We start from the raw sequence: 15,277 nt of genomic DNA, 5'->3' as shown, positions 1-15,277 counted from the left end.
CACAAAGTTCTTTTAAAAAAGAAACTATGAGGAAAAAAGACAAAAAAGATGCAGCTCCTTAGGTTTTGAGCTCCAGAGGGGACAGCAGGGAATGTAGTTGGAGTCAAGCTTGCATTCAGGGAAGTACTACCAAATACATCTAAACTTCAAGTTTACTAGAATTTTTTAAACCATGCAATGAAATGACCACAAAATCCAAAAGAACAGCAAATGATATGATATGATTGCTCCCCCAATATCTTGAGCTTTGGATTTTTGAGGTCCAAAGCAGTTGTGGACCCGGAAGACGTGTCACGTACATTTTTCAGGAATAGAAACCATGTGTTTAGCAGAAGATGAAGCTGCAATCAAATAGCTACAAAAATAGAAGAAAGATCTCCCATGGCAATATGTCAGAACAAACCAACTAACCAAACAAGATTTTATATTGATAATACAACCATGTAGTATATACATTTTAGCTGTAATGAAGTAAGTGAATACTCTAAAAGAACTTGTGTCTTGTTCAATATCAGAACTTTCAACTTGCACAAATAAAAATAGGTGTAGCCTTTGAAGTCAGACCATATATACATATGATTAGCCAACGGGACCTGGAGGATTGTCAGATTGAGTAAACATTTTCTTGATAGCTTCTTCCTTCTCATCAATGAAGTCAAAAAAGCTGTAAATGACCTGAGAACAGTGAGACTTTGTCGAGATAGGCGACGGAGGAGCAGACTTCTTCTGCTGTCGTTTGTACCGCACAAACTGGCGAACCATTCGGAGCAGAAACACAAGAAGGGCACCAATAGTGAAGACACCACACAATAAATAGAGACCCCAAAAGCTGATCATGTTGAGTTGGTTAGGTTCAGACTTCTGTCTCCTCTCTCCAGGACAACCCATCTTACAGAACCACTTCTCATTGATCTTCCGAAGCTCTCCACTCTCAGAAAGTTTCAAGATTGCAGTAGAAATGTCAACAGCAAGCGGGGAATCTCTCTTGAAAGCCTAGTTTTGGTAGTGAGAAAAATAAGTGAGAAAATGCATATAAAGATCATTATTGCAATGAGATGTTACAGCTCATATATCAAAGAAGGTGAAAAAAGAAGGGAGAAAGATGATGGAAGAGATAATGTGATATGCTTCATGACAAAAAAACCCAACATGTTCATGTGCATTCTTGAATGTGTCATGAATATATGAATATAAGCACATATGTATGCATGCATTAGACAAGCTCTACTCACAAATCCCCATCCACTCCTGGTAAATGGCTGCCCAATAATCCCAAATTCAGTTTGCTTTGATAGAAACAAGTCCACATATGGAAGCTCATCTATAATAGCTCCCACCCCTCCACCTTTTGGTCCTTTTCGGAGTGCTTTCTCATACTCCTCTGGGGAGCCTAGTTCAATGAGTCTTGACCTAGCTATGTAGAGATTGTCTGCCAGATAGCTATAAGCAAATGAACCTACTTGATACCCAATAGGCCAATTACTTGCAATCAAGCTATCAATTCCTGTGATGGGTGATGAAAGCTGCTGAACCGTGAGAATTGAAGTCAAGCTTGCTGTATAGCTTGCTGTGATGACCATCAATAGGAAAAGCCACACCACCATCACCATCTTTCCAAGTGGGCTTTCTGTATTTTCCTCTGTTATTTAATACAAAGTAAAAACTTTTCAAATTCAAATATAATTTTTAGATCTCAAAATTGCCTCATTTCAGACCCATAATCAAAGTGAAAATAGAACAAACATAGTAAGCCCTCTTTTATTTCATTTCTTTCCTTGAAATATTTACTAGAAACAGGAAAGACAAATTTTTTTACAGAATTATTCCAGGTAAGGTAACATTAAGGATAACTACTAAATACTAATAAGTTAAGATCCTTGCTTGGAATATCACAGCTTGCTTTCACTTGCAACTGCACAAGTTGATATAGTTCACTGCTTACTATGTATTTATGTAAATTGTATAGTTTTTAATAAAACCAGAGGGTTTTGTGTATCCATAATTTGAGGTAAGATCCCAGATATAAGCTTTAGTCATATGTTGTATAAGCACAAAAATGGCCTTAAGCCCACTACCCCTTTTAATAATAGATATGTGGCTTTAAGAAAGAACGAGAAATAAAGAAATTAATGGGTTGTCAAAGTCAGCAATTTCCTTACGATTTGTCTTGAACAATGTTGAGAAGCTGAACCTGCAAAATGAAATAAGTGAATGGGATTAGAGGCTAATATCTTGGGTATTAAGGTGTATATGGGTTTATGTGATGCAATCAAAAAATTTACTTAAAACAAGTATAACAATAAGAATGCTGTAATAATGACACAAATTCAAAAGATTGTTTTGTAGGAAAAATAGTAATGTACTTCACTGTTAAACATTTAAATGACTTACAGAAACATTGTAACAAACTGCCTCTTAGGGGGGCCCCGGAAATCGTCATTGACTCGATGCTCAAGAATCCAAATAACTACTGCAATCATTACAAAAGAAGCTGCTGTAACGCACCACATCTCTACTGTAAAAGGTTTAAGAAACACCCAAGCACTTGATTTTGAATTGTGGATAGGAGCCACTATGACAAGACCAGTAGTAGCATAAGGCTGTGAAAAATCCACAATTCTTGTCCTGTTTGTCACAATTGCAATGTCCCCGACAGCTGCGTCAAACCCCTGACACAAAACTTTCAGTAATAAAAAAAAGGCACATAATAAATTTCAATCTACTAACAAATGTAACCTACATAAAAAGCAAAGTTCAGAATGAGAACCACCAGTATATGGATCTCACCCAGACCACAGCTGTCAGAAAAGGATTATCATAATCATGTAATGGATCATACTTTCCTCCTCCACTTCACAAAGTATAAATGAAATGGTTAATCCCTAAAATGAAATAGTCAGTTGGTCAGCCATTGAATTCATCACTTAATTTTGGCAATTAGTATCTTCTAGGCAAGCCCGTAATAGGCAATTCATGCATCAGCATGTTTTCCATGTATTGGTAGGTCATCTTTTCCCAACAAAGCATGGTTACTTTTTAAATTTCTTTTGTTCTTACCCCATATAAAACAATATGTTTTACTTACCCCGTTGTGTACCATCTCTACAATCCCATCATAACTGGGATTGGAGTGTCCATCCCCGAAAGGCTCTAATTTGTAAGGAACTTCATAAGGCACTAATCTTAGTGCTTCCTTGAACACATCAATACAGTATCCTTGCATGTCATCACTGTCGTGCTTTTTAGTAGCAAATTCAACAAAACTTGCTCTAAATGGGACTCCAATCCTCAATGGTCTTCCATTGTCTGCAATTACCCAGCCACGTGGCCTTTCTGTCTTACCACCGGGCCAAGTAACATTTTTAAGCTTCTGATTTAGGCGGGAATAATTCTTTTGATCCCTTTGCAGATTTTCTTGGGGTAAAATTGAAAAACCTGAAGAATTAGACCAATAACCAACTGTATGAATTGCCATCTGGTCGATATTAATGACATCATAACCACCACTCACAATGTTCCTATCATCTTGATTGAATTGGACTTGACCACTTAAACCAGTGAAGTTTGTCTTCAATAATAAATCATGCAGACGAGATCCATTATCAAAGACTTCGAGCGAACTCATCTGCATTTCAGTTGAAATAACTTTTTGCAACTTATCATTGGGAGAGAATGTGATATTTCCGTGTTCTTTCACAAACTTATCAATTGAATATGCAACTGTCCACACTGTGTCATAAGCCTGGAATCCATAGGTATTCAACTCAGAACTTGCTCTACCCTTTAGTAGCAAATTTCTCCATCTAGACACAAAAGCCCTCTTCTGGCTGGACTCTGGAATATGTTGACGAAGCCCCACTACCCCTTGGAGGATACGGAGTGAAGTTTTATTCATTTGAGAGAATGAATCTAAGGTAGTAGAAAGCCAATCTGTCGCAAGCCAGACATAGTTGGTGGTTATCATTTCAAGTTGTTGAGCTATGGAGAAGATTCTCAAGCTGGGGTCAGGACCAACATGTACAACATAGACACGAGGACTAAGCAATTTTGATTTGTTGAGCATATCAGTGATGTTGCCTGGATCAAACTGGATTGGCAAAGGCAATTTATAAGAAATCTTCAATTGTCTCTTCTCAAGTTCATCATCTAAATAAGCTATCCCGCTCCTTCCATAATCATCATCGACAAAGATGGCAACGACCTCTTTCCATTCGTAAAAGTCAACTAAATCAGCCACAGCAGCCATTTGGTAGGAATCGCTTTGTGTACTTCGAATAAAGAATGGGAATTGGCTGGCAGAAAGAGTTGGATCAGTGGCAGCAAATGAGACAAGAGGCACTTGGAGACCATTAGCAATCTCAGAAATCATATGAGCTATAGCAGAGGACTGTGGACCAATTATGGCCACTACTCCTTCCTCAAGGACCTGAAAAGCTGCCCAAGAAAAAGATGCAAACAAGATAAAATAGGTAGCAAGAACTTTATATCTGAGTATAGAATTTAAAATATCATCTTTCAATGGAAGAAAATCACACAAACACACACACACAAAAAATTACCATGTAATAGACAAAGTTAATGCCTCATAAGCGTGGGAGGATGCATGATCATTGATCAACAAGAACACTACCGAGAAAAGGAGGTGGGCTAATATCAGAATAGACAGCAGGAATGACAGGAACGAGCTCAGGAAGGGCTTATATTGGGGGAAACTCTATTATCAGATAAATGCAGTGTGGAAATGTAAAATTATGCATATCAAAATTGGAGATCATGCTTTAAAAAAAGAAAAGAAAAAGAAAGATGAAATTATAATAGAAGAGAATACGGCAATTCAATAGTAGTAAGGATAATATTAACAGTAATTTCAAACTTTGTTGGAAGTTCAAATCACAATTTAAAATTATGATGATCAAAATAAAAGAGAAAACTTTGCTTTGAACGCTTCCAGCAGGAAAACAAACAAAAAAACTAAAAACGAATTCTTAAAAATATTAGTAGACAACCTTTGCATCATCTTAATCATTTATCAAATCCCCGTGAACCATAAAGACAAGTAAAGAGCTTACTTATATCACAGAAGGAGCAATTTTTTTTTTTTTTTTTAAAGAAAACATAAAAAAAATGGACATTTCCAATGTTACCTCCAACGGACCCCAAGAAGGCACTACAATTTGCATCCTCCGAGATCAACTTCAGCTTTGTCCCGTTGAGAATTTTTGGATCCGCATTGACATCAGAGACTGCTGTTTCCATGGCCACCTTGGCGGCTCTACCAATAACCGAATTAAAAGTAAAAATTGCACCAATGTTCACAACAGCAGGACCTTGGCAGTACACAGAGCCATTAAGGAATACCCAAATCAAAACTACTAGTGGCAGAAGAATCACAGAGTGTTTCATTGTTACTAAGCAACCACACCAATTCTTCACTGTAAAGACTCAAACTTGGCTCAAACTAAGATTGCTCAAGCTTCAAAAACTGGGTAAATATGGGTCAAAATTACAATTTGATGAGCACCCAGATGAGTTGTAATGGAGAAAAGACTGGTAAGGGCTAGAATGGTGACCTAGGAATGAAAGGGGTAACCAACAAAGAAGAGAACGAGGCCATTACATCATGTTCAAAGAGCTAGCAACCCACTAACACAGTTTTTGGCCTGGTCTGATAAAATTAAGAAGACTCTCAACAAGTCAACAACACTGGCAAACTTGAACACGAGAATTACCCCATGAAGTGAAATATTATAAATTTGCAACTTGCAGTAGACGAGAAAATGACCCATTTAAAAAAAAAAAAAAAAAAAAAAAAAAAACAGTAGTTGATCAGCTTGTTGAATATTTGTTGAAAACATGTCCCACATGTAAAAACGAGAATCACATTTTGAAAAAAGAAAAGAAATTTCCATGAGGATCAAAAGGGGAATGCAAAAAATTCCATTGCATGAATGCAAAATTAAAGAGGAAGAAAAGTAGTGGTACCAATTGAGTCTAATGGGCAATGGCTAAGATGGGTCCCTATGTTCCGTTATAGAAAGTGTTGTCTATGCCACCAACTGCCAATCAAAGAAACGACGACCACGAGACACGTACGCCTGTTCAATATTACGGACCCACCAAATTTTATAACACTCAATTTAAGGAAACAATTAATAGGTATTTTTAGAACACAACGAAGTGGTGCATTTAATAATATTTATTACTACTAATTTCACAATTTTTGTTCGTAGAGGGACTGTAAGGACTGTTTGGATTCTGTGAAAACTGAGTAATATAACTCAGTTTTTATCACCTATAATATAATTCAAAATATATAGGATTCACAGAAAAACCTTTGTTGTTTTTGAGCAATATTTTTATTACTTAAAATTCTAAAAAGCTGAGTTATAATGATAAAATAAAAGCTGAAAATACATTTGAGATATTATCAAGTGATTGAAAACTAAATTCAGTGGCAAAATTGTAAAAAAATAAATAGGTGGGACCCACTATACCTGGTCAAGTCAAGCTCTATCTCTCTCTCACCGTCACCGGTCATTCTCCACTTTTATTTTATTTTTTTGTTTTTCTTCTCCACTTTTTTTGTTTTTTTCCTCTCTCTTCTTCGTAAACAGCTAACACAGAAGCAGCTGAGTTCTACTTTCTTTCTTTCTTTATTTCTTTTCTTTTTTTCCCATCCTTTTTGCAATTCTCATTACAGAATTTTTTTCCTTTTCTTCGGGTTGAGGGTTTTGTGATTGCTGGTGTTTGTGAATGGATTCGGTTTTCTCTCTGTTTTCCTCTCTCTTTCAGTTTCAGATTTTTCATCAATGGCGTCTACAGATGTCGAATTCCAATGCTTCGTCGGAGGGCTCGCCTGGGCCACCGTTGGTCGTCGATCAGAGATTTCGGATCTGACTCGATCCGGCTTTGTCGTCGATCCAAAAAAAAAAAAAAAGGATCTATGAAAAATCACACTAGGCGCAACCGTCAACAAGCTCAGAACAGTCACACCAGGCGCAACCTTGGGATTTTTCTAGACGGCAACAGATGGGTCTTGCTATTTTTCTAAACAGGTTTTTTTTTTGGTGTATCATAAATAAGTATGAATGGAGTTTTGAATTTGGGGTGATGAGCTGCTTTAGGCGGTGTTAAATTGTTGAAAGTTTTTGTTGTTTGTACTTCTTTTGTTGCACTTTGGCACTGTGACTGTGGTGGTGTTAAAATGAAATAAACAGTGAAAAGAATGAAGTGAAATGGGTGTGAGGCGGATAGACTAATGGAACTCACTGACATAGTGCTCAGCTATGGGTCTCACGGAAAGTACAAAAAATTGAGTTATGAGAAGTCGGAAACAGCAAGCCAAATGTGCCACTTTAGGGAGTTAGGGTATTTTAATGATTAAGTGATGTGTGACGAACGATGAGCGATGAAAATTAAGTAAGGATTGATGAGTGATAGTTTTTTTAAAACCAGACAGCCCTTAAGTAAGTAATTGATCGTGGTAGGTTAAGAAAGTATGCACCACTTAGCACGTGGTGCTAAAAAGCTAAAAAGTTATTTTTAGCACCACCATATACAAAAAGGGTGCAATATTAGTGGTGGTATAGGTAAAATTTTTACCTACACAATTACAGTACACAACTGTATATGGCTATGCAACGTAGTTGAAAGCTAAACTCACAAATAATTTTTTATTCTCACCTCCTATTAAAATATTCTTTTTTTCTTTCTTTCTTTCCTTTTTCTATTTCTTTATTCCTCTACTCGATTCTGTCTTAAGATCAAACTCTCAATTCTCTCTCAAACCTGCAGAGAACCAAGTCTTGGTTCTCGTAGACCTCGAATTTGATACCGCCGGTGACGAGGATGGTATCAGTGCTGACGTAGGTCACATCTGACGATTTCTTATCGAGGCGGTTGTGGCGAAGGGTCAGAGAAGCCGATTCAGAGGTTGGAATGCGCAAATTATTGATCTCAAGTGATATGTCGATCTCGTGGCAGAGGTGGCAGAGCGTGAGGTGGTCGGGGACGCTGTCGATCTCGTGGCAGAGGTGGCAGAGCGTGAGGTGGTCGGGGACGCTGTCGATCACGCACAGTGCGATCCGAACATAGAAGAGCTGGATTTCGAAGCACGACGAGTGGTTCGGACTCCGAGGTGAATGTCCGTTTGAGAATTGTACTATTTGGATATCGCCATTGACGATTCCTTCTCTGAATTTTCCATTTTGATTTGATTTAATTTGGGTTACAAAATTGGGAAGTGAGGTTGAAACGAAAGGAAAGGGAAAAAGAATTCACATGGTGAGAATTTGGGGAAAATGGAATTAGTTTTGATGGGTGATGATGCGAAAAATCAACAGTTGAGCTCCTCGTCATAGTGGATGGACGAAGCTGTGATCGAGGTCGCCTTTATTGGAGGAAAACTTGCAAAAAATGAACTGAGTGGAAGAATAACACGCCGATGTGGCATCAGCCAAACCGCCTCTGATGCTTAAGTTAATAAGGGAGAAAGATTTTAGGGAGAATTGACTGGAGAGTGATTTTCGTAGAATATTTGTGTGTACATTTCACTTCTGTTGCTTTTTCTTTTATAGTTGTGTGTCTCCTTAATGGGCAATGAATCACTGTATTTATGCTCAACAACTAGTGCGTTACAAAATCTTAGTCTGAAGTTCACAACTCATTTTGTAACTATTGCTCCATCCGTTATGTTTTGTCATCAATGAGTGTAATAAATGTGTGACTCTCTTAGTTAATAAGGGTTTTAGCTTAATGCTGATCGTAAATTTCTGACTCATCAATGAGAATATGGGAATGAAGTTGTGGAAATCTTCTTAGGGGTTTGGAAATGATATTTGATGGATGGGTGGGTTTTGGATTTTATTGTAGTGGATATATTTTTTTATTGTAGTAAATATATTATTTTATTGTGATGTTTATATAATTTTATTGTGTTGAAAGCTAAAATAGATCCATTGATACTGGATGTTTTGTAAAGTGAGTAGGTAAAATCATGGTTTTGAAACTCGGACCGAACCATACGGTCCGACCGGGAAAACCGTGAACCTTTCACAATCACGGTCCTTTTAGTAATAAGAACCGGTCTATGCCAAAAAAGCAGGGAACAGTTCAAACTGCGGTTCAACCGCACGGTTCTGAGAACCAGATTCAGACCACTTGTCACGGTTCACTTTGAATCTGAACCTTAAAAAATAAAAAATAAAAATAAAAAACAGAAAAACAAAAGAAAAAGAAAACGTCTGATCAGACCCAGAAAGCATCTAATTTTTGTTTCAGTCTCTTTGCTTCACTCTCAAAAAACGTCTCATATAATCCAAACACAAAACACAAAACAAAATCCAATTCTTACAATAAAGTTGAACAAGCAAATATGGAAAAAAAAAATGAAAAAAAAAAGAAAGAAAAAGGAAGTACAATCCGATTTGAGCCAATCTGGTGGTGGGGAGGAGGACGAACGGCGGTGGGGCGGCGGACGAGGCCTTCGATCTCCACGATCTCCACCAGCACCGCTTCAGATTCTCCTCTCTCTCTCTTCTCTTTTCTCTGATGTGAATATGTTTTTTTTTTTTTTTTTTTTGAGAAAGCTTGATGTGAATATGTGAGAAGGATAAGTGATAACTGTGAAGTAAATGTGTGGTTGAGAGTTGAGTAATAAATTGGGTCTGTATGAAAATGTGTGGTGGTCTTTGTCCCTAGTTTTATTTTTATTTTTTTTATGTAATCGGTGTGGTTTTTTTTTTTTTTTTTTTTTTTTTTTTTTTTTTTTTTTTTTTTTTTTTTTTTTTTTTTTTTTTTTTCCAAAAGTGTGATATTTAATATTAATAAATGGCAATTAAGAAATACTACCACAATATTTTCACAATAAATTTTAAGTAATAGATTGTTATTAGCTAATATTGGTAAGTAAAAAAATAATTTCAGTAATGATTTCAAATTAGAACTAGTAACAATTTTTCACATAAGATTTTGATATGATTCTTGGAAAAATATTGCGATAAATATTGTGGATATAACATCACAATTCTTTCTTCATCTGCTTTTGTTTGTATTGTTTTTTTTATCTCTTCCTTTAATTTCATTCACTTTTGTTTCTAGTGATTTTTTAGGTTTGTGAATGCGAGCTAGACAGCGAATCACGTGAGCATTGGAAAGTGGAACTTAGAAAGACAATCTAATGCTTTTAATTTTCTTTTTATAAAAAAATGGTTATTATTATTATTATTAGACAGATATTTCATATTTGGGCTATAGATGGATATATTAGACATAGTTAAAATATGGATTTATAGTTTTAATTGGACTATTTCAGTTAATTTTTCTATTTTTTACTAATTTAATATTTTTTATATATATTAAAAATAATTATTGAATTAATTATGACGTCATCATGGTTCGACCCCGGTTCGACCTCGGTTCGACTTCAAAAACCTTGAACCTCTCCCTTTTACGGTTCAATGAACGGTCCGGGTCTAAAAACTTTGGGTAAAATAGATAAAGAAAATTTTTGTTGTGCTAAATAGCTAAAAAAAATAGCTCCACCAATGTGGATGCTCTTAATGAAACACCTTAGTGAAACTGATTGTGAAACTGAGCATGTCACTAAAATTTTGTTTTTTAAGTTCAATTTTGGTATAATTTTTAGATTAAAATGCAAAATTTGCAGCCTTCGTTTCATTATAATTTAAACAAAAAACTAACTTTTAATCCCAATGCACACACTGACACACATCTTTAAAAAAGTGTACAAATATTTGTGAAAATTTGAAAATCTCTTTGGTTATTGTTTATTTTTAATAAGCAAAAACTAAATCATTTAATACTATAGTGATTAGGAAGTCCACCTCAAAAAGATGTGATGTGTTTTCTCATATATCAATTTAGTAGAATTTCATATTTTTAAAAAAATCAGTAGAATTTGAAAATATTGAATTTATTGTTTCCTATCACATCCATGTCAAATATATCACCTCTATTTCTTTTAATTTGTGTTTGAAATTGGATTATAAGTGGACTTTTTATTTATTTTATGTATTGTTTGAGGATCCTACACTACTTTTTGTCTCAATTTTATTTCAAATTATTTAGGTTAAATTCCAATAATATATCCTAAGTTTTTTGTTAATGCCAGCTAGGTCCAAGACATTTCAAAATTAACCAATTTGGTCCCTAAAGACAACTTAACCCTAACACTATTAGACTCTATTACTCATTTTTCTTTTTCTTTTTCAAACCTGTTTCTTCTCTCTCTCTCTCTCTCTCTCTCTCTCTCACACACACACACACACACACACACACACATCCAAATCTCTCTTCTCCCTCTCATCCCTTTGTTTCTCTATCTCATCCAGCCCTCTCTTCTCTCTCTTTAACACAACCCATTCTACTCTCTTTACTCACCGTTCTATTGTCTTTTTCTTCTCTTAAGCAACAACAGTAGTGGTGTGTGGGTTTGGTGGTTTGGGTTGACTATGGGTCATGGTTTTGGGTGGTCTTTTGCAGTAGTTATGGGTTGCCGAAGTTGGGTTTTTGTTTATTGTGTGGTTTATGGTGTTGGTGGGTTCCTATCTGTGGTGGGTTTGTTGTGGGTTTTTGGGTTTCCCTATTTGTATTTTGTGGCTGGTGGTGGTGGTGGATTTCGATATAAGGTAGATTTGTAATGTGGTGGTTGAGGGTTTTGATGGGGTGGTGAGTTTGCTATAGGTTTTTTGGATTTGGGTTTTGTTGGAGGATTTGAGTTTTGTTGTTATGGGTTTGGTTGGGTTTTGTGGCTAGTGGTGTTGGTTGTGGGTTCTAATAGTGGTTATGGGTTCTGATGTGGTGGTAGTTTGCTATTTATTTTTTGGAATTTTCGGATTTAGGTTTTGTTGAGTGTGTTTTGGTATGGTAAAATTGGGCAGATTTGAGGTTAGAGAGAGAGAGAGAGAGAGAGAGAGAGAGAGAGAGATGGACAAGTGAAGAGAAAAAAGTAAAAGAGAGGGAAAAATTGGACTTTCTGGATTTGGGCTTTTGTTGTTGTGTGGGTTTTGGTATGGAGAGAGAGGGACAAATGAAGAGAGGAACAAAAGAGGAGAGAGTCACAGAGGAGAGTGAAACTAATGGAGGGTTAATGGCGTTTAGGGACCAAGTTGTCATTAGGGACCAAATTGGTCCGTTTTAAAATATCTAGGACCTATTTGGCATTAGCCCAAACTTCAGAGTGTGTAAGAAATTAACCCAATTATTTAAATTCTTTTTTTTTTTCCTCCAAATAAGCTAAATTTTAGATTTTTTTTTTTTTAACTTATCTACGTTTGTTTGATAATTACTTATTTTAGTTAGCTTATTTGCATAATGTGAAAAAAAAAAGAAAAAAAAAAAAAGAAAAGAAGGTAAACTATGAATTTGATCCTTATCCTTTATACCATATTTCAATTTGGTCCTTAACCTTTCAATTTTGTCAATTTGATCCCTAATCTTTTAGCGTCGTGTTAATTTAGTCCCTGCCCGAATTATCTCTTGGACAAAAATTGCTGACATGGCTAATAGCCAAAATAAAAAATTAGTTTCCGTTGATGTGGTAATGAACAAATTATTTATTTTGGCCGTTAGCTACGTCATCAATTTTCATCTAAAAGATAACAGCAAATACGAAATTGACATGATACTAAAAGGTTAGGAACCAAATTGAAACAATTAAAAGTTTAGGAACCAAATTGAAATATGGTGTAAAGCATAAGAATCAAATACGTAGTTTACCCATGAAAACATTGTGGCAATAAATTAATACCAATTATTTTTGCAATTTATTAGAAAAAAATATTCTTGAAGTGATAGCATATTGCAGGAAAAATATCATTGCAATAACCTAATAGCAATTATTTTGCAATCTATTACAATGATAAACATGAAGCAATAAACAATTACAATGAATGTATCATTGCAATTACTTAATCCAAATTATTTTTGTTAATTATTTACACTCTACTGTAATAAGAGTAGTGAAGAAATAAACCATTTTCATGAGATTGCAATAAATTTGACCTTTCTTATTTAGGTGGCATACAATTATGTGGTCTTCAAGACAATCCCAAAATAACCTACTGCATTTGAACCCATTTTATTTTGGTCACATAAAGGTGGAAGTCTCTTCTCCTATACCTTATATAGAACAAGAGATATCGTTTTAGATGTAAAAATATAAACAATCTTAGGGCACGTTTGGTACATTGTAATGGTAATTACATAGGAATAGGAATAAGTATTACAAAGAATAAAAGAAATTATAATGGAATAATTATTACTATTCATTTGTTTGGTGACAACAAACTAAAGATGTTGAAGTGAAAGCCCAGTTAAATTAAATTTTCTAAAAGACCCTTCTTTTTTAAATTTATATTCACAATTTTTGTGGTTCTACCTTTAACATTTTATGAAGTACAAATTAAATAATTTTACAATTACTACATGTGTTGTTTGTTCAAAATTAATATCTACATAAATGTTAAAAACAAAAATGATTGAGAGGAAAAAGCTCATGATTCAAAAATGAAATGGCAAATATCCCCATAAAAAATGGAAATAGTCAATTAATATAATTTTTTTATTAATGTTAATATTAAAAAGAAAAGGCAAATATCCCCAACTCTCGTGGATTGTAATATTGTTTTCTGATTTGTACCTTCATTTGTACTTTGTTGTTTTCATTTTGTAATGAAATACCTAGTTTTGTTGAATTGAAAAAAAAAAAAAAAAAATCTACTGTCAATTGTGAAACCGCAATCCTTCAATTCCATAATCATGTATTAATATCCCAAGGACTAGCCAGGTATCAATACTCGTTGACGGTGTTTGCTAGAGAAATATAGCAGCCAAAAAGGGATCTACCTAATTGTTGTTAGTAGGTCTAAATCTAACATATGTGAGAGAGAGAGAGAGATTAGCGGCAAAAAAAATTGATGGGAGAGCCAAGGAGATTTTAGGAATTTTAAATTTGCAGGATTAAATAATAGAGATAACATAACTTTTTAAAAGAATAGTTATTCCTCATTTTAAAAAATAGTCATTACTTTATAAATAGCTATTCTCTACAACAAAATACAACCAAACAGGAGCCGACACTACATTGTAGTAAGGGGGGTTCAAATGAACCTCCTGACCCAAAAAAAAAAAAAATTATATATAAATTTTTTTTTAAAAAAAATTGTTTTGAACCCCTTGCTATAAACATTTGCACACCCTGAAAGCCCAATCGAATTCAGCTTTAAACTCCAAAAAAAATAAACAAGTCCAACAGAAAATTTTTGGTCTTTAATCTAAGGAAAAAAAAAAGCCCATAAGTCAAATTTTAAAAAATCATAAATAAAAAAAGGGCCAAACCAAACCTAAGAGGGAAAAATGTAGTCCTCTCCCACTGTCCCTCTTTACTCTTCAAACCCAAAGAAAAAAGGTAGCCACTTCACCCACAAACAATCGCTGCCATCTTACTCAGATTTGCCGCCGCATTGCCAACGCTTGGACTGTCTCTGATCTGCCACCGCTGCTGCTTGATCTGGTATTTTCATCTCTCTTTCATTCATTGTGAGAGTGTGTGTTTATAGTGTTTTGATAGACTTCTTTCACTGAATCACGGTGTGTGTGTGTGTGTGTGTGTGTGTGTGTGTGGGGTTATAGTGTTTTGATGGTTTATCTTTGAGTTTTGAGTCTTTGACTAGTTGGCCGTCTCCTTCTCTATCTTTGAGTTTTGTAGTGTTTGTAGTGTCTGTACTATTAAGTTTTTGTAGTATTGTGTTATGAGTTTTGTCTTTTGCTTTTTTGAGTCTTTGACCAAAGTGTGTGGTAGTGATTTTTTGAGTCTTTGACCGAAGTGTGTGGGAGTGATTGTTGCTACATGGGGGGGTCAGTACCTTAAATGAAGAGTTGTAAAGAAATTTTAAAATAATTTATCAAAATGTCTTGCAAATTCATAAAAAATTGGTAAAGAGTAAAAAAAAAAACTAATAAATTAAAGTTCACTTGCAACAATAATTAATATGTTATTGTATTAGAAAAAAATACGTCAAATGAACTTATAATGTTTTTTTAATAGATTTTGTATATTTTATGTTACTTATTGACCCCTGAACAAAAATTCTGGAACCTCCACTGTAACCAAACAACTGAATACCTATTTCCCGTGAAAAGCTATTTCATTACAGGGTTTATTACAGTGTACCAAATGGGCTCTTATATTTATTATTTAAGGTAACAAATGCTGGATGTGTTGACAAGCAACCCATAGCAAAGCATACCAGATTGT

The 15,277-nt window shown here is 34.9% G+C and overlaps 1 protein-coding gene across 1 annotated transcript; it reads right to left on the bottom strand.

The window, feature by feature from the left end:
• Positions 1–407: 407 nt before the first annotated feature.
• On the bottom strand, positions 408–5,786 carry LOC112026603 (glutamate receptor 3.7). The gene is made up of 6 exons (XM_024059292.2): positions 5,145–5,786; positions 3,086–4,434; positions 2,392–2,669; positions 2,160–2,191; positions 1,233–1,639; positions 408–993 (listed from the first exon to the last, which is right to left on the bottom strand). Exons 1-6 carry the CDS (start codon positions 5,401–5,403, stop codon positions 580–582), a joined length of 2,739 nt encoding a protein of 912 aa, XP_023915060.1. The 5' UTR covers positions 5,404–5,786; the 3' UTR covers positions 408–579.
• Between the last annotated feature and the right edge of the window lie 9,491 nt (positions 5,787–15,277).

Source organism: Quercus suber, unplaced genomic scaffold (assembly GCF_002906115.3).
Source record: "Quercus suber isolate HL8 unplaced genomic scaffold, Cork oak 2.0 scaffold_135, whole genome shotgun sequence".
Taxonomy (NCBI): domain Eukaryota; kingdom Viridiplantae; phylum Streptophyta; class Magnoliopsida; order Fagales; family Fagaceae; genus Quercus; species Quercus suber.
The sequence above is the reverse complement of the archived record's forward strand: the minus strand, read 5'-3'. Positions and strand labels throughout refer to the sequence as shown.

What these genes read in the sequence shown, in the direction of transcription:
- LOC112026603 (XM_024059292.2), bottom strand. Translation starts at nt 5,403, where the DNA reads ATGAAACACTCTGTGATTCTTCTGCCACTAGTAGTTTTGATTTGGGTA. An exon ending in TAGAGATGGTACACAACGGG is followed by an intron (nt 2,670 to 3,085) that starts GTAAGTAAAACA and finishes GTTTTGTGTCAG; the next exon opens with GGGTTTGACGCAGCTGTCGG. An exon ending in CCAGGAGTGGATGGGGATTT is followed by an intron (nt 994 to 1,232) that starts GTGAGTAGAGCT and finishes TACCAAAACTAG; the next exon opens with GCTTTCAAGAGAGATTCCCC.